This window comes from Paroedura picta, chromosome 7, assembly GCF_049243985.1.
Source record: "Paroedura picta isolate Pp20150507F chromosome 7, Ppicta_v3.0, whole genome shotgun sequence".
Taxonomy (NCBI): domain Eukaryota; kingdom Metazoa; phylum Chordata; class Lepidosauria; order Squamata; family Gekkonidae; genus Paroedura; species Paroedura picta.
In genome coordinates, this window is record NC_135375.1 from 4858158 (window position 1) to 4881492 (window position 23335).

Genomic DNA, 23335 nt, shown 5'->3' on the forward strand with positions numbered 1-23335 from the left:
CTTCTTGGTGGTCTCCCATCCAAGTACTAGGCCAAGAAGAGACTGGGTCCGAAAGGAGATGGCTTGCCCTTGCCTGCCTCTGCCAGCGGCCCTGGCCTCCCTCGGGGGTCTCCCAGGGCTGACCCTGCTGAGCTTCCAGGTCTGCTACAGTTGGACAAGGGCGGGCCCAAGCCTCTGCCCCCCAGGGAGCAAGGAGCACCTCGGGAGTGCCACAGTCGGCCCTGCTGAGATGGCAGGAGAGGCAACTGGGAGGAGTCCCCAGAGGTGGAGAAGGGCAAGCAGAGTGAGGGGCCCGAAATGGAATTCGGACCCAGCATGGTGGGCACAGTCCCCAAGGGGCTGCCGCAGCAGGAGGTGGAGCTAGCCACGAAATGGTTGCCGCAGGGGTGGGGAGGGTGGTTGCTCAGCCAATCCAGTCTCCGGTGGGGAGTCAGGAGTCCTTCCAAAGACAGCCGGGGGTTGCCATGTGCCGTGGGGCCCAGCGGCCCAGGTTGGGGAGCCTTGGTCTCGACGGGACTTGTGCTGCTCCAGCAGGGCTGCTGCATCTTCACCAGGCGTTCATGAACGGGCTCCTGCATTGCAGATTATGCGTGGCTCGCGTGGGCGTGTGTTTAGGGGCCTGCCCACGTGGGGGACAAGCGACCGGCCTGTTCCATCGGCGGCGGCTGTGGCCCTTGCCCGTGGGCCCCTCCGGGCAGTGGCTCAAGCAGGCAGGCGGGCGGGTGGGCCACCTCAGTGCCGGGGGGCGAGTGGAGCAGGGACGGGGCCTGGCTTTGCGGTGTGGCGTCTCTGGCTGCTGCCAGGCCCGGAGGCTGCTGGGTGGAAACTTTGTGGGCTGCAGGCGCCAGATGGCAGGCGGGGCGAGGGGAGGCTAAAAATAACCGGGAACACTTTCTCCTGCCCAGAGGCAGCGAGGGGCTCCAAGCCGCCTTCCAAGCCAGGCAGGGGGACGCTCGGGGTGGGAGGCAGCTAAAGCGCTCGCTCAGCCCCCAGCCGGCACCCACAGGCCTTGTGTTGGTGCAGGTCCTGAGTCTGGGGCGGTCAGGGGGACCCCTGCTCCCTTTTCCGCCCACGGGCAGGCCGGATGGACGGCTGGGACTGCAGCCGGGAAGGCCCATGGAAGGGGGGGAGGCCAGTGGGCAGCGCCCCTGTGTGCTTTGGAGGAGGGGGCTGTCCTGGCCTTCCCTTGAGGCTGCACAGCTTGGTTCAGCTCATGGGCCAGAGGGGCAGAAGGGGCAGAGCAGCTCTCCTGCCGCACCATAAACCCCACAGGCAGCCCCACCATTCCCGGGCAGAAGGGATGCTAGGGGGTCGCTGATGGGCTGGAAGGGCTCTGGCTGTGGGATCCCTGCAGGCGAGTTACAGCCTCAGCCTCAGCCATTCCCCCCTTCTGCAAAGTGGGCCTCTGTCTCCAGGGCGGGGAAGGGGGGGGGGGCAGGAAGTGGCCAGAAACGTTCATGGGCCAGGCCCCAAGAGAGGTGGGGGATTCTCAGCAGCTAGCGGGGCCCTCTGCAAGGTCCTGCTGTGTCCCCCCCTCTCTTCCTCCCGCTGCCGGAAGCCACATGAGCTGTGCCCAGAAGCTCCATTCTGCCAGGGACCAGGACGGACGGAGACACACTCCAAGCACACGCCCGACCGAGGCACGCCTACGCAAACTCCCTCATTCTGGTCATCTGCACCCTTTGTCACCTGGCTCAGCCCCCCCCCCCAGTGCCCCGGGCTCCCTATTTCCAAAGAGGCCCACTGGCCAGAAGGAGAGAGGGTGACCCCTGCCCTCCCTGTCCCCGGCTGGCCCTCCGGCCCTGGCCCCGTTTCCGGAGGTTTGGACTCCTTGTGACCCCGTGACCATAAGCTAAGGCCCGACTGTGTGTCAGGCTCACACTCCAATAAAGATGAAGGAAGGCCAGGCTGTGTGGCTTGCTTGGGGGGGGGGAAGGGGGGGAGGAATCCTTTCGGAGCAGGCCTGCTGCTTGCAGGGCATCCCACTTGGGGGGGGGGGGGTGAGTCATATCTCATTCCCACCCTCCCCGCCCTCTCTGGGCCATCCAAAAGGAAGGGAGGGGCAGCCTTCAGGTTGGAGAAGCAGCTCTGCCCTAGTGGAGTCCAGCGTCCGAGGGCAGCAGAGGGACCCTGGAGAACTGACCCAGAGGGATCCAGCAGGGCTTCTCCGGTTCCCGCCCAGGGTTTCCCTGCCCGGACAGAGCAGCCCTCCTTTGGACCCAAAATGAAGGACAAAAATATGGCTGCCCCCACCAGAAGAAACAGCTTTGTCCCCAGGCCCCGGAGCCTCCTCTGCACCGACTCTGCTCTGGCCACGTCCTTCTTGAAGGGTGGCCTCTGGAACTGCACCCAAGACTCCCGGTGGGCTCTGACCAATGTGGCAACAGCCTTGTGGTTGTGGTGTGATGCCCCTCTTGCTAGACTGCATTTGCCTTCTTCACTGCAGTATCCCACTCTGTGTTCGTCTTTAGCTTCCAGTCCCCAAGTACCCGGAGATCTCATTCACACCCAGGGTGTCATCTCTCCCCCCCCCCCATGCCTCCTGGGCCCCCTGAGGCATTGCCCCAGCAACCAGAGCCAGCTGTTCTGCAGCCATCATCTGGGCAGCCAGACTGCAGGTCAGGCAGGGAGCAAAAGGGCGGAGCTGGTCCTGTGCCCACACTCTGTCCCAGCAGAGCCAGAGTCAGAAGGCAGCCCGGAGGAGCTGGCTGGGCCCCTGAGACAGAGGGGGTGAGATGTAGAAGCGCAAGGCTGCTGGCTCCATGTCAGCGTAGACCAGACACAGCTGATGCCGCTTCGGAGGAGAGTGAGTGATGTCCCAGCCGGAACCACTCATCTCCTTGGGAGAGTGATGTCCCAGCCCCTTCCACCCAGCTGGCATCACTCGACCCTGCTTTTAGGCAGGGCTGCAGCAGCATTCTGGTGTGGGTGCAATCTGTGCAGAATCCCTCCTGTCGGGCTCTGATTATCTTGGCTCTGCAAACTCCTGTGTGGTTCCCTATCGGCTTCCCTGACCTTGGCATACGGCTCGTGACTTTGCTCCTGGTAACTGGACTGGCTTTGACGACTACCCCCGCTCCTCTGGGTCCTGACCTCGACTGTCCCTCGGCCACTCTTTGCCTCGCCCCCGACTCTGCTTGGGTAGGTGGAACGACCCAGACTGGACACTGACCTTCCTCTTGTGGGGTGACTCAGGCCTGGCTCTGCAGCCAGGGCACCTCCCGCCCAGCTGCCACTGGGTGCGGCCAGATAGGGCAGCACACCCAGCTCCCCAGAAGTGTCTCTCCCACCCAGCCTGCCTGCTGCTCTTTTGTGTGGCCCAGATGTAGAACTCTGCCCTTCTCCTTAGGGAATTGCATCTTGTTCTCATTGGCCCACTTTTCCAGCTTGTTCAAATCCAGTCGAACTCTATCTTTTGGGGTTTGCTACTCCTCCCAATTTGGTGTCATCCACAAACCTGATTAGTAGCCCCTCCTTCGAGGACCCTGGAGGTCAGTGTGGCTCCCCCCTGCACATTCTTACACTTCCTGACCATGGCAGCTCTACGCCACACGCCTAACAGAAGGGGACGGACCCTGGCATGCAGAGGATTCTTGCTTCCACTCTGACCTCATCAGCTAAAGGGGTCTCTGCCTGGGACCCCCAAGAGTCACTGCTGGGCGTACAAGCTACTCCATTCCTCTCACTGGGCATCAGGCTGCTCCCGACATGTCTAAGGTTTGCCTCCTGCTGACAGAAGAAAAATGCCTGCTGGCTTGGCCAGGGCCAGGGGTGGTCCAGTTAGAGTTGGTGAGTGGTGACCCAGTAAGGGTTTCGAGGCGAAGGAGGCACAGAGGCGGTTTGCCACAGCCTGCCTCTGTGTCGCTACTCTGAGCCTGCTGAGCTGAGCAATCTCATGAGGTTGGGCTGGCCAGGGCCAAGCCAGGGGGGACAGAGGCAGGCAGGCAGGCAGAGGGTCGATCAGGACGTTTTATTCTGCCACCAATTGCAGCTGCGTGGCTCAGAGCCCTCAGAGCGGCCAGCCCCGTGGGGGCTCTCAGATGCAAGACGGGGCAGCCTCGGATGCAGCCTCCACGATCCGTGCAGTGCTGAGAGGAGCCGGGCAGAGCCTCGGGGGCCAGCTGACGGCCGGACATCGCGTGGGGTCCGTCAGGCTGGGAGGGAGAGGCAGACCTTGTGAGAGGGACACCAAGCGGCAGGGGGTTGACCCTGCTGTTCACACCTACCGGCCACTTCCCGCCCCACCCGCGTTCAGCCACTCCCTTGCAAGCCCTTTTCTGGGTGGTCCCTGAGGCTGCCTCTCCCCTTGGCTGGCTCTTCACGGGACGGGCTGAGGTGGGGCTGGGCTGGACTGCCGAAGCATCAGATGGACAACAAGGACTGGGCCCTGCTCTGTGGGGCAGCCAGGAGGGGGCCGTTCAAGGAACAACAGGGAAGCACAAAGGGAAGCCTGCTTGCCGATGGAGGCGGGCAATGGGGCCATGGCCTCACGGCACAGCTGGCACGCCCCTGTGGGTCCGGTCTGGATCCATTTCCGACTGACCCTATATGCCAGACGCTTTGCACTCTGGCCTCTCAGAGCTGTGGCCTTGAGCACACCCACCCACCTGGGTCCAGGGAGATACCTTGACCCTGATGCCTGCTGGGCCACCCTGGCCTCGGCCCCCTCTCTGACTCCCCTGCGTTGCTAGAGATCTCCCCGCTGTCCATGAGCTCCCTGAAGCCCTGGGGGGGGGGTCTCCTGTCGAGGGCCACCTACAGCTACAGCCGTTCTCTTCTTACTCTCCTCCACATCCGGAGCCAAGGGAAGAAGTAGAAACAGCCCCAATGGATCCTGGGAAAGAGGGGGAGGAAGGAGAAGGTCAAGCAGGGTCCAATCTGGGGGGGGGGGGTTCCAGCAATTTCAGGATGCCAACCTCAAGGTGGGGCCTGGGGATTTCCTGGAGTCACAGCTCACCCCATGACAGAGGCCAGTTCTCCTGGAGGAAATGGGGCCTCTGAGGGGTGGACTCGGGGGCCTTGCACCCCACTGGGATCCCCGTCCTCCCCAGGCGCCACCCCCAGATCTCAAGGTGTGTCCCAACCTGGAGCCAGGCAACCCTCGCCCCCCACGGTGGGACCCAACAAGGCGCTGCCTGCCCCCACCCCAGTCACGGCTCTGTGCAGGCGGCCTTGCCCAGGAAACGGGGGGTGGGGGGGTCTCTCTACTCACTCTTCACAGTCTGACTGGGATTCAAAGTCCAGCTGCCAGCTGCCCGAATCCAGCCTCTTCTTCTGCACAAGGAGCTCCCCACCCTGGCATGAGGGCAAAGTGCCAGTGGTGATTCTCCCTTGGCTGGGCACGAGTAGGGGCACGACCCCTTCTGGTGCCCAAACACACTGCCACCCCCCACCCACCCCCCGCCAGGTCCCGTGGCCAATGCCCCTCTCAGCATCTCCACCACAGATGGTTGGGCCAGGGCCACAGAAGCACCAGGGACACCTTCTCTCGGCCCCTCCCACGGCCTTTGTCTATTGGCCACATCAAAGGGGCGTGGCTCTTCTTGACCCCACCCCCTTCCCATCGGCCTGCTTCCCACACCCAAGCCCCCTTCCTGAAGGGCACTGGATGCATGCGCAGTCCACACCCTGGATCCTCCTGCACATGTGTGCCAAGTGATTCTCCTGTGACACACCCGGCCTGCGCTGCTCCATGTGGGGCACAAACCCCATAGTGACTGGTTGCTGGTAGCCAGCCTGCTCCATGCAGGTGCTCTTTCTGACAGGCAGACGCCCCTGTGGCCAGCAGGATGCCTGTGGGGTCACTGCAGCCAGCCTCTCCCAGGCTATAAACTCAGCAATGTACTTAAGGGGCTCTTGGCCAGCAGCTCCTTTCCAGAGCATGAGCCCCTGGAGGACACGCCCACGGCTAGGGTGGGGCAGGGGAGCAACTGCCACCACCCCCCCACACACACACACACAAAACACGGGGCTCTGTAAACTGCTGCACGGGGGGGGGCCTGTTTCCCTCCCTCCCGACTGCTCACCCTTAAAAAACCCTGCCAAATATACCAGGTTTCACAAGGGGGCAAAACTCATATTAGGCCCAGCATAAAATGTATGTCAGCTATTCACGACCAAATGCTGTGTGAATACGGGACCCGGAGGCCGTCTTTCTGAGATTATCCAGGGACTATCCAATGCTGAAACTGGCAGGACAGGACGGGGGGAGCCAGGCCCCTTCCATCTCAGCCCCAGCCCTCTAGGAGCGGCCAGTGCTTGGGAGAAGGAGCAGCTCCCTGGGGCCTTGGATGCAAAGCAAGCGAAAGGACCACTACACAGGCGCACACATGAGCACACGCATGTGCCAGATCACAGGCCCACCTCCCTTTTCCCCGCCTCCTTTACCTGCTGGGGAGGCTCCTGTCCTTTGCCTTCTTGCCGCAAGGCCAGTCCCACCTCCAGGCTTCCCTGGGGTCACAAAAGGGGCGTCACTGGGTGCCTGCAGCCCAGAAGAGGGGCAAGGTGCCCCCATGGCCTCCTGGGCCTGACCCCCCTTCCTACCTGTGCTGCACAGTGCCCTCCGTGCCCCAGACGGTGCTCCACACGCGTCCCTCCCTGGAGGAGCTGCTGCTGCTTGTGCTGCTGGAAGAGGATCGGAAGAGGCCCAGGTTTTGCCAAGGGAGCGCCAAGCACAGGGGTGCCAGCCCTGGGGGTCACCGGGGGAGACTCGCCTGCAGGGAGCCCTCCCAGAGATGCTCAAGATCTCGAGGCCCAGAGGCATGGGGAGAGTCCCTGGCTGTTCCAGGGGAACTGGTTGGCCATTGTGTGGGGCAGGAGGCTGGGCTAGATGGCCTCTCCCTGGCCCGACCCAGCAGGGCTCTCCCGAGGTCCTTAGGAAGGCCTCGGCCTCTCTGCTCTCTCGCTGGCTGTTCCAGAGGAGCTGGCAGCCACTGTGGGAGGTGGGGGGCAGGGACAGGTGGACGACTGGCCTGATCCAGCAAGGCTTCTCTGAGGTTCGTCTGTCCAGTGCCGGCCACTGAAAGTCCAGCAGGCCACCTGAGGGGGCCTTACCTCCCGGGCCAGACTCTCGGTCCCTCAGAGCCAGGGCTGTTCTCCGGTTTCTCCTGCAGAAGCCTCTCACGTCACCTCCTGCCAGAACCTTCCATCGGGAGGACCGGGGATTGACCCTGGGACCTCCGGCAAGCCACTGAGCCAAGTCCCTCCTGCCACCAGCCCCTCCGGTGTTGTGCCAAGAAACCTTGCCCTGTGGCTGGGCCCCCCCTGCCCATGAAGTCCAGCCCCCCCTCCCGTCAGCAGCTAGAAGACACTGACCTGGCAGGAGCCCCCTCCCAAGAGGTCCTTGAGGCTGCCTTTTCGGTCCCAGGGGAGCCCGGCCATCCTCTCGCTCCTGTCCAGGACGGAGCAGTCGGCATCCCCCGTGGGGACACTGAGGCTGTACATCTCCGTCAACAGAGAGGCCATGGCCGATGACAGGAGCCACACGGAAGCCCCTGCGGAGGCCAGGACTGGGGTCAGCACCCGGCCAGTGGGCACCCACCAACTCCTCATGCCTCCAAAGACAGCAATCAGCCCCCACCCCACCCCTCATGGCATCCAGGTGGACCTGGTGGGGTCCTCTGGGTTTCCAGTGGATGCTGGTCCCATTTCAAAGGGATTTCAAAATGCCACTGAGGCCTGATGCAGATGGGGGTCTCCTCCCTCCTGCCCCTCTTCAAGTGCCCCCCCCAACGCCCGTCTGGTCTGCTTTGACAGGGAGCAGCTCTCCAGGGTCCAGGACGGAAAAGGGACTTTGTATGACCTTGAGGTGACCAGATGGTCCCACTTTTGGAGGGACATCTGGGAGCACCTGGCAAATTGTAAGGTTGAAATTTTAAAATATATATTACAATACTATTTTTGTGTTCTATGCATTCTATGAAAATATTTGTTGCTCCCTATAGACCAATTTTTTAATCAAGAACCCCTCCCCCCCCCCCGGTCAGTGGTGTCCCGCTTTACCAGTGTTAAAATCTGGTCACCTTAGATGTTCCCCGACTCTTTGCCTGAGGCCGTGTGCAGGCAGAGCAGACGCATCACTGAGGATCCCACCCTCCCCCCATGATTCCCAGGAGATCCCTCTACTCTCCCCCCCCCACCCCACCCCCCGCACACAAGGAGGGGCATTTGCCTTTCAAACCCCCTCGAGATGACTGAGACCAGAGCGGGCCCAGCCCACCCGCCAGGGCAGCCCCCCTCCCTCCCTCCCTCCCGCCCACCCTGGGCTGCAGCCTCTTTCCAGGGGCCTCCTCTGAGCTGGGGAGAGAGGATGCTTGGGGGGGGGCAGGGTGAAAGGAAGCACCTGGGAGGCAGACCCCTGACGGGGAGAACGCGGTGCAAAGCCCCTGAGCGCGCAGAGGGGGCCTGGGTGCCGTCCTGCTGGGGAGGAGAGGGGCCAAGATGGCTGCCGGCGTCCGTTCCCCGCCTTCAGAATGCTGCGCCAGAGTTCCGTGGTTCTGGACCTCCAGATGGCGGCCAAAGCCAGAGATCAGTTCCCCCGGGGAAGCCGGCTGCTTGGAAGGGTGGGCTCTATGTATCCCCCCAGGGCCCCTGTCCTCCCCAGGGCCCATCCCCAAATCTCCCGGCTCTGGCAACCCCAGCCCCTTGCACAGCCCCTGCCAGTCACCTGCTGGGTGACCTTGGGCCAGTCACAGCCCTCTTCGCTGGGGTGGTCAGCTGTGGAGCCCTGGGGGGGGGGGGTGCCAGGAGTGGGTGCGATTTGGGGTGAGGAGGGGCCTCAACAGAGTATTGTCCTATGGAGTCTACTCTTCAAAGCAGCCTTTTCTCCAGGGGGACAACTGATCCTGTGGCCTGGAGATGAGCTGTAAAACCAGCTACTCATGCAGGGACTCCAAGAAGGCGCGGAAGACGCACAGCCTGCAGGGGCTCCAACCGGGTAGTGCAAGGACCCCACATAGGTGGGGGCTGTAACGTAACGTGGGCAGAAGCTGGACGGTGGCTGGAATGTATTGTCCACCTTTTGTGAAGAGAAATCTGGCTACAGCACCTGTTCTACCGCAGGAGGTGTTGATGGCTGGAATGGCCACTGAGGGAGGGAGGGATGAAAGGTGATCCCCAGGTATTTAAAGGTCCACCCTTGTTCAACTGCGTGTCCATTCATTGGCCAAGTTAATAATTTCTTGGCCCTCCTGGAGACTAGTGTTTTAGATTGATTATGATTTCTTGCCAGGGGCGCTGTCATTGCAACAGGAAGTGAAAATGCATTCGCTGGCACGGGCTCATGGGAATTGTGGTCCATGAACATCTGGAGAACCATAGGTTGACTACCCCTGCTGTAGACGAAAGCCTAGCGAAAAAGCTCTGTTTTGCAGGGCCTGTAGAACTGCTTGAGTTCTGTTAGGGCCCTGATCTCATTGGGGAGCTTATTCCATCTGGTTGGGGCCACAGCTGAAAAGGCCCTGGTGAGCTTCTTTGGGGCCAGTCTGTTAGGGTGCATTGAGCGTACCACTCTTCAGTGGGCATGGACAAGCCGATAGTCCTTGTGGCACACACGACCTGGACTGTACATGGCCTTGAATGAGAGTCCCAGTTCCTCAGGCCTGATCTGGTGCTCAACTGGTAGCCAGTGCAGCTGCGGAAGCATTGGGGCGATGCGGATTCTCCATGGTGTTTGGGTAAAGATGCGAGCAGCTGCATTTTGGTAAAAGGTAAAGGTCTCCCCTGTGCAAGCACTGAGTCATGTCTGACCCTTGGGGTGACGCCCTCCAGCGTTTTCATGGCAGACTCAATACGGGGTGGTTTGCCAGTGCCTTCTCCAATCATTACCCCCCAGCAAGCTGGGTACTCATTTGACTGACCTTGGAAGGCTGAGTCAACCTTGAGCCGGCTGCAGGGATTGAACTCCCAGCCTCATGGGCAAAGCTTTCAGATGGCTGCCTTACCACTCTGCGCCACAAGAGGCTCTTTGCATTTTGGACCAGTTGTAATTTCCAGAGCAGGGATAAGGGAAGGCCTGCGTAGAGCAAGTGGCAGTAACCCGGCCTAGAGGTGACCGTTGCATAGATCACTGTGGCCAGGTGTTCTGGGGCCAAGCAGGGCGCGAGTGGCTTGGCTTGGCAGAGATGGAAATATGCCAGTTGAGCTCCTTTTGTAAGACGAGCTTCCACTAAGGAAGCGTCAAGGACTATGCCCAAGTTCCTGACCAATTCTGCAGTTTTAAGTTGCACGCCATTCAGGCTTGGGAGGTGCACTTCCTGATCTGACCCTCCCCACCCCCACCCCAGGATTATGCCCCTGATATGCAGGAGAGCAGCCTGATGCCAGGTTCTCCCTGGGGGAGGGGGGGCAAGGAGGAATGTCACCAGAAGGGGCGATCTGAACGTGGAGAATGGAGTGGGCAGGCAGTCGACACTCCCCCGGCCCCAACCCAGCACTGAGCCTTCCAGGCTCGGAAAACACAAGGGAGACATCGTGTGCTTTTGCCCCCCCCCCCCCCGTCCTCCTCTCCCCCTGCCCAGCCAGCCCCCACTAGAGTCCTTGACCCAGCTCCCGTCTGCTTTGTTCTTTGCCCTCCGGGAGTCACCTGAGACCCAGGCCCCGTCCTGCAGCTGCTGCGTTTATTTTAGGGCTCGGTGGGATTCCACGGGGCTTGGCGGCTCTGCTTTGATGGCCCTTCAGCAGCCAGTGGGCGGAGGGCTGCCAACTCCACGAGCAAAAAATAGTCCTGTCCTTTGAAGGGGTGCTCTGAACTTCAACAGCCATATGCTCACGAAGGAGAAGAAGGAGAAGGAGAAGAAGGAGAAGGAGGAGAACGAGAACAAGAACGAGAATGAGAAGAACTGGTGTTTATCACCCGCTTTTCTCAGCCCAAAGGAGTCTTACAGCCGCTTACAATCACCTTCCCTTCCTCTCCCAACAGACACCCCGTGTGGTAGGTGGGACTGAGAGAGCACTGACAGAACTGCTCTGGGAAAAGAGCTCTATCAGAACTGTGACTGGCCCAAGGTCACCCAGGTGGCTGCATGTGGAGGAGGAGTGGAGAATCAGACCCAGCTTGCCTGATTAGAGGCCGCCGCTCTTAACCCCGACCCCACGCTGGCTCTCCATTAGGCTGCTATTGAGAGGGCATTTTCCTCCCTGAACCCAGTTATCTTGTATTTCCCCCTGGGAGTCCCCAGCATGCAGGGCTCAGTCCCTTTGCACCCGAGGGCTGCTTTAGAACACACCAGGGGGTGGGGTGGGGTGGGCAGGAGATGGGGAGAACATCTCAGATATGAGCCAATTTATGGTGGCTCCCCCCGAGACTTTGATTGGCAGTCAATCTCTCTGCAGCCCCCCCCCCCCCCCAAGCTCATCTCTCTCCCAGAGGCCACCAGAACAGGCTGCGGAGGAGCCAGAGGGGTTCCAGCCCCCGCCTCCTCCCTCCCGGCAGCCCCTGGGTTCTCCACTAGAGGGCAGGCTTGCCCTTTGGATGGGGCAGGAAAGATCCAGGTGCTGCCCAGGGGTGTCTTCAGGGGGAGGCAGGTTCATGGACGCTTTGGGGGGGGGGGGCTGTGCCTCAGTGGCAGAGCCTCTGCTCCTCACATCGTGCAGAAGGTCCCAGCTTCAGCCCCCGACAGCATCTCCAGTTGAAAGGCAGCTGGTGATGGGACAGAAGAGGAGCTGGTGTTTATACCCCCCTTTCCACTGCCCAAAGAAGACTCAGAGCAGCTTCCATTCGCCTTCCCTTCTTCTCCCCACAACAGACACCCTGTGAGGGGGTACGGCTGAGAGAGCTCTGAAAGAACTGTGACTGTCCCAAGGCCACCCAGCTGACCGCAGGTGGAGGAGGAGCAGGGAATCCAACCCAGCTTGCCAGAGTAGAAGCCGCCGCTCTTAACCCCGCCCCCACGCTGGTTCCTCGGTCTGATTCAGGGCGATCCCTATCAGCAGCCTCTGCAAAGACTTTGGCAAGAGTTCTGCAGCCCGTTCTCAAGAGATCTTTGTGGCCCCTGCAGAGCACGGGCAGCTCAAATGGGGGCTGCTGCTTCCTGTCCCAGCCCAGGCCCTGGGTCACCGAGACCGGATGCCGAAGACCTGCAATGGATCCAGTGTTTCTATGGATCAACTGCAGTTCCAGGGCCCAGTTCGCACTGTGGCCCCTGCACCAGCAAGGGGGGAGGGGGTTGACCTTGTAGTCCCACCAAGGTGGCAACCTGACATCTGCCTTCCAAGGGTCTCAGTCCCTTACCTGGGACCCTTATCTGAGCCTCAGGCCCCCTGATCAATTCCGTTAAGATTTCAAATCTGAAAAATCCATTTAAGTTTTACTCTCTCTAATTATGGTCTGTCCTTGGAGAAGAGCTGCTTTGAATAGATGGCCAGAAAAATCTCTGAGCAAGTTGATCATTGTTTGGATCCGTATATTTCTATGGGAAACCTTTCCTAGCTCAGAGAAGTGCTCCCCTCACACCATCCGAAGAGACAAATTAAGGGGGGCTTCATGTCACTGGTCCTGCCTAAGAGAGCCGCCCCCCAAACAGCCGGAATCTCTCATGTGTGGAGTGCAGGAAACGCTCTAATCTTTCTGGAAACAATTGGGTGAGAATCTCACATTTGTTTTTCATCTTGGATATTTTGCATGGATTTCTGCTTCTGACTTTATTTACATATGCAATTCTTTTGTATCATTTGTGATCCTTTTAGGTGTGTTCTTTGCAAGAGTGATTAGACTGATTTTAAATTAAGCTACTGAAAGTAAAAATGCATGAGACACTTTCGTTTGAGGTTGGAAATAAGTCCAACATCTCTTCAGCCGGCTCCTTGGACGCTCTAGAGGCCGGGCTTTGAAGGGAGCAGAGCAGCCTCCTTCGTGCTTCAGGCATTGCCCTTCTTTTCCACGTGTCTCTTTTAAAGGGGGGGGGGCATTTTATACCCCTTGTACCAGAGCTGTAAATTCTGCTTTGAGCGGTGTTAAAGTACAGTTTTGTTTTCCCTGGATAAACACGCTCCACCTCCTGAGCACCATCACTCCCGACAACTGCGCAGGTCTGGAAACCTCCCTGGTTGCCCTTTGCCAGGGTCACCGGTGACTTCTCCTTTCAGGAGAAATCGCTGCTCTCAAAAACCAGAACAGAAACCAAGAGCACCAAGACTTTCGGGCACTGAGGCTCCCCCCTCCCCCCCGGAGACCAAAAGGCTGGGGGCCACAAAGAAGGCCCCTCTAGGCACCCTGCCAGGGCTATTCGATCAGCTGGGTGCAGGAACACACTCTTTTCTTTAGAAAAACAAACAGACATGAATCAGAATACAGGATGATCTTGAGAGGCTCAAGATCTAGGGACAAATGTGAAGTTCTGCATTTAAGTAGGAAAAACCAAATACACCAATATAGGATGGGGGAGACTTGTCTTGGCAGTAGCATGTGTGAAAAGCATCTGGGAGTCTCAGTAGATCATCTATTGAACATGAGTCAGCAGTGGGACTCAGTGGCTAAAAAGGCAAATGGGATTTTGGGCTGTATCAAACGGAGTATCGTGTCCAGATCACGGGAGGGGATGGTACCACTTTACTCTGCTCTGGTTCGGCCTCACTTGGAGTCCTGTGTTCAGTTTTGGGCACCCCAGTTGAAGAGGGATGTTGACAAACTGGAATGTGTCCAGAGGAGGGCAACAAAGATGGTGAGGCGTTTGGAGACCAAGACGTATGAAGAAAGGTTAGCCTGGAGAGGAGATGACTGAGAGGGGATCTGATAACCATCTTTAAGCATTTAAAAGGGTGCCATATGGTGGATGGAGCAGAGTTGTTCTCTCTTGCCCCAGAGGGACAGACCAGAATGAATGGGATAAAATTAATTCAAAAGAATTTCCGTCTAAACATCCAGAATAAGTTCCTGACAGAGCGGTTTCTCAGTGGAACAGGCTTCCTCGGGGGGGGGGGGGGGGGGGGGGTCTCCATCTTTGGAGATTTTGAAACAGAGGCTGGAAAGCCATCTGATGGAGAGGCTGATTCTGCAAAGGTTCAAGGGGGTGGCAGGTGACAGTGGGTGAGTGAGAGGGTTGTGAGTGTCCTGCATAGTGCAGGGGGTTGGACTAGATGACCCAGGAGGTCCCTTCCCACTCTAGGATTCTATGATTCTAAGAAGCAGCTGCCAACAAAACACAAAGCTGTTACTAAACTAGAAGAAGAGTTGGTTCTTAGATGCCGCTTTTCTCTATATGAAGGAGGGGCTTACATTCACCTTCCCTTCCTCTCCCCACAACAGACACCCTGTGAGGTGGGAGAGGCTGAGAGAGCCCTGAGATTACTGAGGAAGAAGACAAACCAGGGCTTTGGAATCTAAGTTGCTGCAGAAGCTTCTCCTTCCTCTGCCCAGCCTCCAGCTGCAGCTCCCTGTCTGGTCAGCCCACCTGGCTCACCTGAGCCAATTAAGCAATGCTCCAGTCTTAAAGACACCACACTGGTTAGCAAGACAGCTGCTGCCGGCTGAAGGCTGTGAGTCATTGCAGAATGAGGACAGTGAGGCTGCAAACAACCTATATTAACTTGGGGGCTAGGAGGCCCAGGCTGCTTGTGCAACCTTGGAGCTCTCTGTGACCTGCCCCATGGCATTCTGGTTTTAGACCCTCATGCTCCCTGCCTTCCTGTCAGCTCACCTGGGCTTCCCTCCAGCAGAGAGCTGAAACTGTTCCCTTGAGAATCGCCTCAGAGACCCCCTTGGAAGAGAAGGTCTTGGGGGAGAGCCAGAGAATCCAAGGGAAGCTCTGCCAGGAATCAGAGGTGGAGAACTGCTGTCAAGAGGCCCCTGTGTCAGGCTGCCAACCTCCAGGTGCCACCTGGATACCCTCTGCTTTTATAGCTGATCTTAAGATGAGCAAGATCAGTTCAGCTCTGCAAAATGCTTCTCTGGCCTTAAAGCCTGCCCAGGCTCCACCCCCCACATCTCCAGGAATTTCCAAACCCAGAGCTGGCAACCCTATCCCAATGCAGTCTGTGGGTGGCAAGAGAACGCCCTTAGGCAGCCTATCTTTGGGGGCTGTGGTGCAGCTCCCAGACCGTCGCTCTGTAGAAGTCATGGCCACCATCCCAAATTGCTCTTCCAAAGGGGTCAATGGAAGGACAGCCCCCCCCCACATACACACATTTCCCAGGTGAAAACAGGAGCAGGAAATGGTGACAAAGCAGACGTGTTTAACCCCTTTCTTGCTTCAGTGTATCATAGAATCCTAGAGTGGGAAGGGACCTCCTGGGTCATCTAGTCCAACCCCTGCACTATGCAGGACACTCACAACCCCCTTGCTCACCCACTGTAACCTGCCACCCCCTTGAGCCTTCACAGAATCAGCCTCTCCATCAGAGGGCTTTCTAGCCTCTGTTTAAAAATCTCCAAAGATGGAGAACCCACCAGCTCCTGAGGAAGCCTGTTCCACTGAGAAACCGCTCTGACTGTCAGGAACTTCTTCTGGAGGTTTAGACCTCAAGAGGAACTAGATATTCAACCAGGGGGAAATGAGGCAGAGGATATTGGGGAAGGGCTAAACTACAGAATGATAAAGGGGCTGTCCAGGGCCTGATCCATGATGCCCAAGAGTGCTGAAAGGAAACTTCAGAGGAAACTTCAGAAGCACCTTTTGCAATTCTCTGTGAGAAGTCCTGGGGGACAGAGGAGGTCCCCCTGCACTGGAGGAGGGCCAAGGTGGTCCCCATTTCTTTAAAAAAAAAAGGGGGGGGATATGTTCCCAATAACTACAGCCCAGTCTGTTCAAGATCAGGCCCAGGAACAGATCATGAGGCAGGCTGGGTGTGAGCACCTAGAGATTAGTCAAAGTCAACATGGATTTCTCAGGGATAAGCCCTGCCAGAGTAAGCTTGTTTCTCTCCCCCCCCCCCGCCCCCCCACCCTTGTCTTTTGATAGAGTGACTCATTTAGTAGATGCAGGAAATGTGGAGGGCATTGTCTCTCTTCAGTAATAAACACAGCTCTTCTCCAAGCGGGACGTTCCCAGCTCTCTCAAGCACTCCTGTAAGGCAGGGAGCCCAACCCCTCAACCACCCTCGTTAACCTGTGGGGTAGCATCAGAAACTACAGGTCTAAGCGACTGCAACTTGGAAGACAAAGCAGCAAAAAACCCTCCCTGCGGGGTGTGCACACCTTGACCCGGGTCAGAAAGCAGAGAATGCCGCAGAGTCCCCCCCCCCCTTCATGAGAACATGGCCTTCTGCTAGGGTGGCCTGCAGGCAGGCGGTGAGGGTGTGGAGTTGCCAGAGCCAGGCTGGGAGACTCCTGGGGCAGACAGGGAGCTCAGTGGGGGGCACTGCCATGGAGCCCCCCAGGGGAGCTGATCTCTGTAGCCTGGAGAGGAGCCAGGATTGCAGAGACTCCCCCGGACTCCCCTGGAGGTTGGCATGGCTAACTTCTGCTGGTGCTATCTCCATCCATGTGGATTGGTCCAGGCACATCTGGAGCCTCTCTTCGGTCAACATGCCTTGGGAAAAGAGACTGGCCCACTGAGCATCCCCAGACAAAGGGTCCCCTGCGGAAGAGAGTCTCCACGGGAGATTCCAGAGGGGCTCAGCTGGCTCTCCCTTTGCTCCCCGCTCTGGGCTCCCTCATGGGACTGACAGGCTGGGTGCAGGAGGCTCCTGAGTCAAGAGGCCAGACCTTCCTGCCCCCCCCCCCCCCGTCCCTGGGAAGCCACAGGGTCTCCCTCTGACTGGTCTTTTGATCTTGTCCTGCAGCTGTGGCCTCCCCCCCCCCCCAGCCTTAGTTCCTCCCGCTATCTCCTCAGGTTGTGCGACCTTCCTGTTGCCAACTTCCTGCCGTCCCCCGCAAATTTCCTGCTCCTTTTATTGTCTGAGAAATGAAGGCTGGGGCTCTCCCCCCAAAGGCTCCCTGCTTCCCCCATGCTCTCCCTCCCCAGGCCCAGCAAGCGTGTGTCTCTCTCTTCCCTCTGTTTCCCAGAAGGCCAGCTCAGGCCATGGGGCGCCAAGCACAGGGGAAGTCCTGGGGAAGATGGCAAACAGGCCCAGGGCAGGCAGGGAGTTTCCAGCTGTCTACGTGCAGCGGCCCAAGAAGACTCCAGGCAGCCAGGCCCGTGTGTGCCCCTCCTGCTCTCCGGCGGCAGCTGCGTACGGGAGGTTCTTTTATTTGCTGGCTCCAGACATGGATTGAGGAACAGGAGAGGGGCATTCCCTGCAGGGCAAAGGCCTTGGGGGCCAGAAGTGTGATGTTGCATTATGAGAGTGACATCCGCTCCTCATCAGAGAGGAAGGCCAAAGAGGACACTTTTCAAACCTTCCGAGAATCCTAGAATCCTAGAGTGGGAAGGGGCCATAGAGGCCATCTAGTCCAACCCCCTGCTCAACGCAGGATCAGCCCTAAGCATCCTAAAGGATTCTTAAGAAAGCAACCTTAAGAACATCAAAATCTTAGAAGAGCCCTGCTGGGTCAGGCCAGGGAGGGCCCCTCCAGTCCAGCCTCCCGTCTCACCCAGGGGCCAGCCAGTTCCTCTGCAGGGCCAGCCACAGGGCAGAGAGGCCGAGGCCTTCCCCTGAGAAAACCCTCAGAAGAGCCCTGCTGGGTCAGGCCAGGGAGGGTCCCTCCAGTCCAGCCTCCTGTCTCACCCAGGGGCCAGCCAGTCCCTCTGCAGGGCCAGCCACAGGGCAGAGAGGCCGAGGCCTTCCCCTGAGAAGACCCTCAGAAGAGCCCTGCTGGGTCAAGCCAGGGAGGGTCCCTCCAGTCCAGCCTCCCGTCTCACCCAGGGGCCAGCCAGTCCCTCTGCAGGGCCAGCCACAGGGCAGAGAGGCCAAGGCCTTCCCCTGAGAAGACCCTCAGAAGAGCCCTGCTGGGTCAAGCCAGGGAGGGTCCCTCCAGTCCAGCCTCCTGTCTCACCCAGGGGCCAGCCAGTCCCTCTGCAGGGCCAGCCACAGGGCAGAGAGGCCGAGGCCTTCCCCTGAGAAGACCCTCAGAAGAGCCCTGCTGGGTCAGGCCAGGGAGGGTCCCTCCAGTCCAGCCTCCCGTCTCACCCAGGGGCCAGCCAGTTCCTCTGCAGGGCCAGCCACAGGGCAGAGAGACCGAGGCCTTTCCCTGAGAAGACCCTCAGAAGAGCCCTGCTGGGTCAGGCCAGGGAGGGTCCCTCCAGTCCAGCCTCCCATCTCACCCAGGGGCCAGCCAGTTCCTCTGCAGGGCCAGCCACAGGGCAGAGAGGCCGAGGCCTTCCCCTGAGAAGACCCTCAGAAGAGCCCTGCTGGGTCAGGCCTGGGAGGGTCCCTCCAGTCCAGCCTCCCATCTCACCCAGGGGCCAGCAAGTTTCTCTGCAGGTCCACCCAGGGGGTAGAGAGGCCGAGGCCTTCCCCTGAGAAGACCCTCAGAAGAGCCCTGCTGGGTCAGGCCAGAGAGGGTCCCTCCAGTCCAGCCTCCCGTCTCACCCAGGGGCCAGCCAGTTTCTCTGCAGGGCCAGGCACAGGGGAGGGAGCCCGAGGCCTTCCCCTGAGAAGACCCTCAGAAGAGCCCTGCTGGGTCAGGCCAGGGAGGGTCCCTCCAGTCCAGCCTCCCGTCTCACCCAGGGGCCAGCCAGTTCCTCTGCAGGGCCAGCCACAGGGCAGAGAGGCCGAGGCCTTCCCCTGAGAAGACCCTTAGAAGAGCCCTGCTGGGTCAAGCCAGGGAGGTTCCCTCCAGTCCAGCCTACCCTTCTACAGGGGCCAGCCAGTTCCTCTGCAGGGCCAGCCACAGGGCAGAGAGGCTGAGGCCTTCCCCTGAGAAGACCCTCAGAAGAGCCCTGCTGGGTCAGACCAGGGAGGGTCCCTCCAGTCCAGCCTCCCGTCTCACCCAGGGGCCAGCCAGTTCCTCTGCAGGGCCAGCCACAGTGCAGGGAGGCCGAGGCCTTCACCTGAGAAGACCCTCAGAAGAGCCCTGCTGGGTCAGGCCAGGGAGGGTCCCTCCAGTCCAGCCTCCCATCTCACCCAGGGGCCAGCCAGTCCCTCTGCAGGGCCAGCCACAGGGCAGAGAGGCCGAGGCCTTCCCCTGAGAAGACCCTCAGAAGAGCCCTGCTGGGTCAGGCCAGGGAGGGTCCCTCCAGTCCAGCCTCCCGTCTCACACCGTGGCCAACCAGGTCCTCCAGAGGTCCAGCCACAGAACATAGAAGGCTGAAGCCAAACCCTGATGGTGCCTCCTGGCAGTATAATTCAGTGGCTCATCTACTGTAACCTGCCTCTGAACCCGTGGCCAGCAGGCACTGGTAGATCTCTCCGCCTTGAATCTGCGGAATCCCCTTTTAAAGCTGCCTCTGCAGGGTCTTTAAGGTGAGAAAGGACCCCCCCCCTTCCTATCTTTATAGTATGAATGGCCAACGGGGGGATCCTCGGGATCCCCGTATCTCTGTAGATGCCCGTCTGGCAGGTTTTGTTTCTTCCTAAGCATCGCTCGGTTCGAGTCCATTAGCACCTTCATGACCACCCCAAATGAGCCTCTTGCGGGTCAACCTGCCCTTCCTCAGGGCTCTGGAGACGCAGTCTAGAAAGTTCAGACCCTGAACAGCTTGTGGGTCTCTCAGGTGCCGCTGGGTTCAGAAGTCACAGTTTTGGTGCAGATCAGGATGTCCACCCTCTGAAATGCCCTAAATATCGGGGTCCCTTGGCATGGATGGGGGCCACTGGAGCAGCCTCCTGCCTCAAGGCCTCAGGTGTGGTGGGGAAAGCCATGCCCTGCCTGGGACCGTGGGCAGCTGCTGCCAGGCACAGCAGACATGCAGCCAAGTCGGTGAAGCAGATGGAGCTTTATGGGTTGGGTTGCTGACCAAGCCGATTGTGGTATCTGGTGCCCAAGTCAGGGGACCACCCCCTGGGGCCCCTTGAAGCTGTACAGCACAATCAAGTACAGTTCTCCATCTTTGGAGACTTTAAAGCAGAGGCCGGATAGGCATCTGATGGAGAGCTGTGAAGGTTGACCCAGGAGGTCTGTGATTCTGATTCTATGGGAGGTGGTGGGTTCTCCATCATTGGAGATTTTCAGACAGAGGCTGGAGAGCCATCTGACGGAGAGGCTGATTCTGTGAAGGCTCAAGGGGGTGGAGGTGACAGTGGAGGAGCAATTGGGATGTGAATGTCCTGCACAGTGCAGGGGTTGGACTAGATGACCCATGAGGTCCCTTCCAACTCTATGATTCTACGAATCCCGGAGGGCTCCGTCCTGGGCTCTACAGCCTGAGGGGTGGAAACAGGGGTGCACAATCAAATCCAAGCGGCTTCAGTGGGCAGCTAGGCCAGCCTGCAGGAAAACAGCTGGATCTGATGCCCACAGACCGCTGGAGCCCAACAACTCTGTTCCCCTTCTGTGGCATTCAGCCACCCTAGGAGAGGCTGTTCTCAAACAAAGGAACATCAGGGGGACATGACTTGAGTTCATTCATATATTCAGAACAATGGACCCCCCCCCCCCCAGGGCTGAATAGGGATGTCGGATTCTTATCCCAGGAGGTCAGAAGATTTTAGCCTCTCTTAGAAGTGTGGATGCAAGGAGCCATGCAAGATCAGATTGCTTGAACTGCCTGTTCTGCTTCCCCTCCTTTTTCACACACCCCCCCCCCCGTCCATGTCTGCCTGCTCCAGGAAGATGAGGTTTTAGGCAATCCGCAGAGAGAAAAAGAAGGGGATGTGCAGCATACAGGGCAGAAGAAGGGAAGGCACAGCCACCGTGCATGCATGCAAACACCCACGATAGCATTCAGAAAACCAGTGAGGGTAGGACAAGCGGGAGGCAATCCAGTAACAATATCCAGCTGTGCATAAAGCTACATGCAACCTTCAGCAGCAACTGTTTGGAGAGGAGGCGGAGGGAACCGCAGCACCTGTCCCCAAATCCTCGGTAAACCCAGTACTCTTTCATGAAACGAATACATGAACTCATAGCAGAAACCATCGGGTGTGTTAAGAAGGAAAGTGTTCACAGTATTTCCTTTACTGAGGATTTCAGGACACACGTTGTGGCTTCCCACCCCCTCCTTCTCTTTTGCCGCTGCTTGGGACTGCGTGGGGCTTCATGCCCCTCTGGAGGCTGCTGCTGAACGGCCATCTGTCTGTAGGGATTTAATATGCTCACTGGTTTTCTGAATTGGTGCTCATGTGCCAACACGGTGGCGGTGCCTTCACTCTCCCTGCCGGATTCTTGGCACGCTGCAGGTGCTAATTTCCTGCCCCCAAGCATTTCCCTCCCTCGGCATGCCTTGCAAGCATCTTTTCCACCCCCTCCCACCTTCTGGTGGGGGTATAGAGAGCTCTGCTGCTGCTCACATCTGACCAAGGGAGCTCTGCCTCTCAAGAGCTTGCAGCCTGGAAATCTTGTGGGTCCCCAACGTCCTGCTGGGCTGAGATCTCCCTGCTCCCATCCCTGGAATCTGCGGCCGAGGGTTGCGAGGGGCAGCCCAGCCTCCCGGAGCAGACTGCAGACCCCCCGGGGAGCCGCAGAGCCAGGTCTGGCACAAGCAGCCCACGAAAGCGCCATTGGGGGGCTGATCAACAGCAGCAGCCCTGGGGGTCTTGGGGAACTCTTCCGCCCAGGATATTGGGGGGGGGGCAGGATTGAGACATGCTCCAGATGCTTCACGCGTTTTCCTCAGCCGAGGCACGGGGTTTGTCCCTATGACTAAAGGCTCCCTGTTTCAGCTAATGCTGCTGCCATGGGGAAGATGACCTATGGACAGCCCTGCTGGGACACACCAGCCACAGGGCAGAGAGGCCGGGGCCTTCCTAAGACCCTCAGAAGAGCCCTGCTGGATCGGACCAGGGAGGGTCCGGCAGATACTGTTTCACACAAGGGCCAACCAGTTCCTCACAGTGTCACGTTAAAAAACCCTGTTAGAAACTGTTCTCAAGGAGCAGTAACATCAGGGCTCCCTCAGCCTCCCCTCCCTCCCAGGGGGTCTGTTGTGGGGAGAGGAAAGGGAAGGCGATTGGAAGCTGCTTTGAGACTCCTTTGGGTAGAGAAAATGGGGTATAAAAGGCACTTCTTCTTCTTCTTCTTCTTCTTCTTCTTCTTCTTCTTCTTCTTCTTCTTCTTCAGGAGGGCCAGCAGCTGAACCTAGAGGCCAAGGCCTGGTGTCGCCTCCTGGCTCTGGGGTTTGAGGGTTTAGTTCCTCTGAATGTGGAGTTCCCCCTCACTAGCCGTGCCTGATAGCCACTGATAGGCTTCATGGATCTACTTATTTATTATTTATATATGTATAAACTGCTTCTGCTGAGCCAGAAGTCTTGGGGTGGTTTATATCTCATCCCTTTTGAAAGCTGTTTATTCCTGTGGCCATCACCACATCCTCTGACAGTGAATTCCACTTTTTAAATCATTCTCTGTGTAAGGGTCCAAGAGGGCCCGTGCCCACGAGGCATCACAGGGCCTGCAAGCCCCAGCAGCGGATTTGTCCTGGTCAGTCCTTGGAGAAGACTAGGCAGGGGAGGCCGACTTGTTGCCAAAAGATGGGCAGCCCTACTGGCCTGAAAGATAAAGGGAAGAATTTCACAGCCATCTGGAGATCCTCGAGATTAAGTTTCCATGGTTACTTTCCCACTGACCCCCCCCCCCCAGTTCCGTTCTGTGATTAAGGGTTTGGGGCTCAGGGTGACCAGGCAAAACGGCTGCCGCCCCCTTGGCTGGAGCAGGGCGGTCTCCCCCTCCCAGGCAGCCTCTGTAATAGCTTGAAGAGCTGAGGCAGGGAGGGGCCGGCCGGCGGGGGCTAGCAGGAAGGAGGCTTGCCAAGGGAGGGGCCGGGCATTTGCAGGTGCCACCATGCTAATCTGGGCTGCCTTTGTCCTGAGCACACGGGCGGAGGCCGGGGAAGTTCCCTGCCCAAGGTGGGAAGTGCTGAAAGCCCCTTCCCTCTGGAAAGCCCCCCCCCCCCGAGCCTCCGCTGGCAATCCCTGGCATCAGCCGTCCTCCCCAGCCTGCCAGGGCAGCTGTTCTGGTTCCTCCGCTCTGCATTTCCCTCTCCCTTTCTGGGGGGGTTAGAAAAAATGTTCCAGACTTGGGCTGCAGTGTTTCTATTCCCCTGGAGGCGCTGAACTCCCATTCCGGGAAAGAGGGGGCAGAAAGGCTTGTCGGGGAGCAGGGGCCGGCCTGGGCCTCCCTGCTGAGCCGGCTGGGGGTGCAGCACACACTTTACGAGTGACACACACAGGGACATGCACAACCTGGCCCCATCTACAGCCCTCTACGCCCGCCTGCCAACCCAAGAAAGGAGTGGTGCCCCAGGAGGGGGACGTGGGAGCTGCTGCGAGCCCCCCCCCTGCTGCCAGCTGGTCTCTGGCTCTGCAGAGAAGTGGGGGAGCCTCAGGGAGGGGAGTGCTGCTCAGACACATCTGCCCATGGCAG

The 23335-nt window shown here is 58.9% G+C and overlaps 1 protein-coding gene across 1 annotated transcript; it reads right to left on the reverse strand.

The window, feature by feature from the left end:
* Nucleotides 1-3959: 3959 nt before the first annotated feature.
* Nucleotides 3960-8454, reverse strand: LOC143842011 (uncharacterized). Its single transcript, XM_077346600.1, has 7 exons — nucleotides 8342-8454; nucleotides 7315-7493; nucleotides 6544-6624; nucleotides 6388-6450; nucleotides 5213-5295; nucleotides 4760-4834; nucleotides 3960-4154 (listed from the first exon to the last, which is right to left on the reverse strand). The coding sequence occupies exons 2-6, from the start codon at nucleotides 7462-7464 to the stop codon at nucleotides 4762-4764; spliced, it is 450 nt and encodes a 149-aa protein (XP_077202715.1). The 5' UTR covers nucleotides 7465-7493; nucleotides 8342-8454; the 3' UTR covers nucleotides 3960-4154; nucleotides 4760-4761.
* Between the last annotated feature and the right edge of the window lie 14881 nt (nucleotides 8455-23335).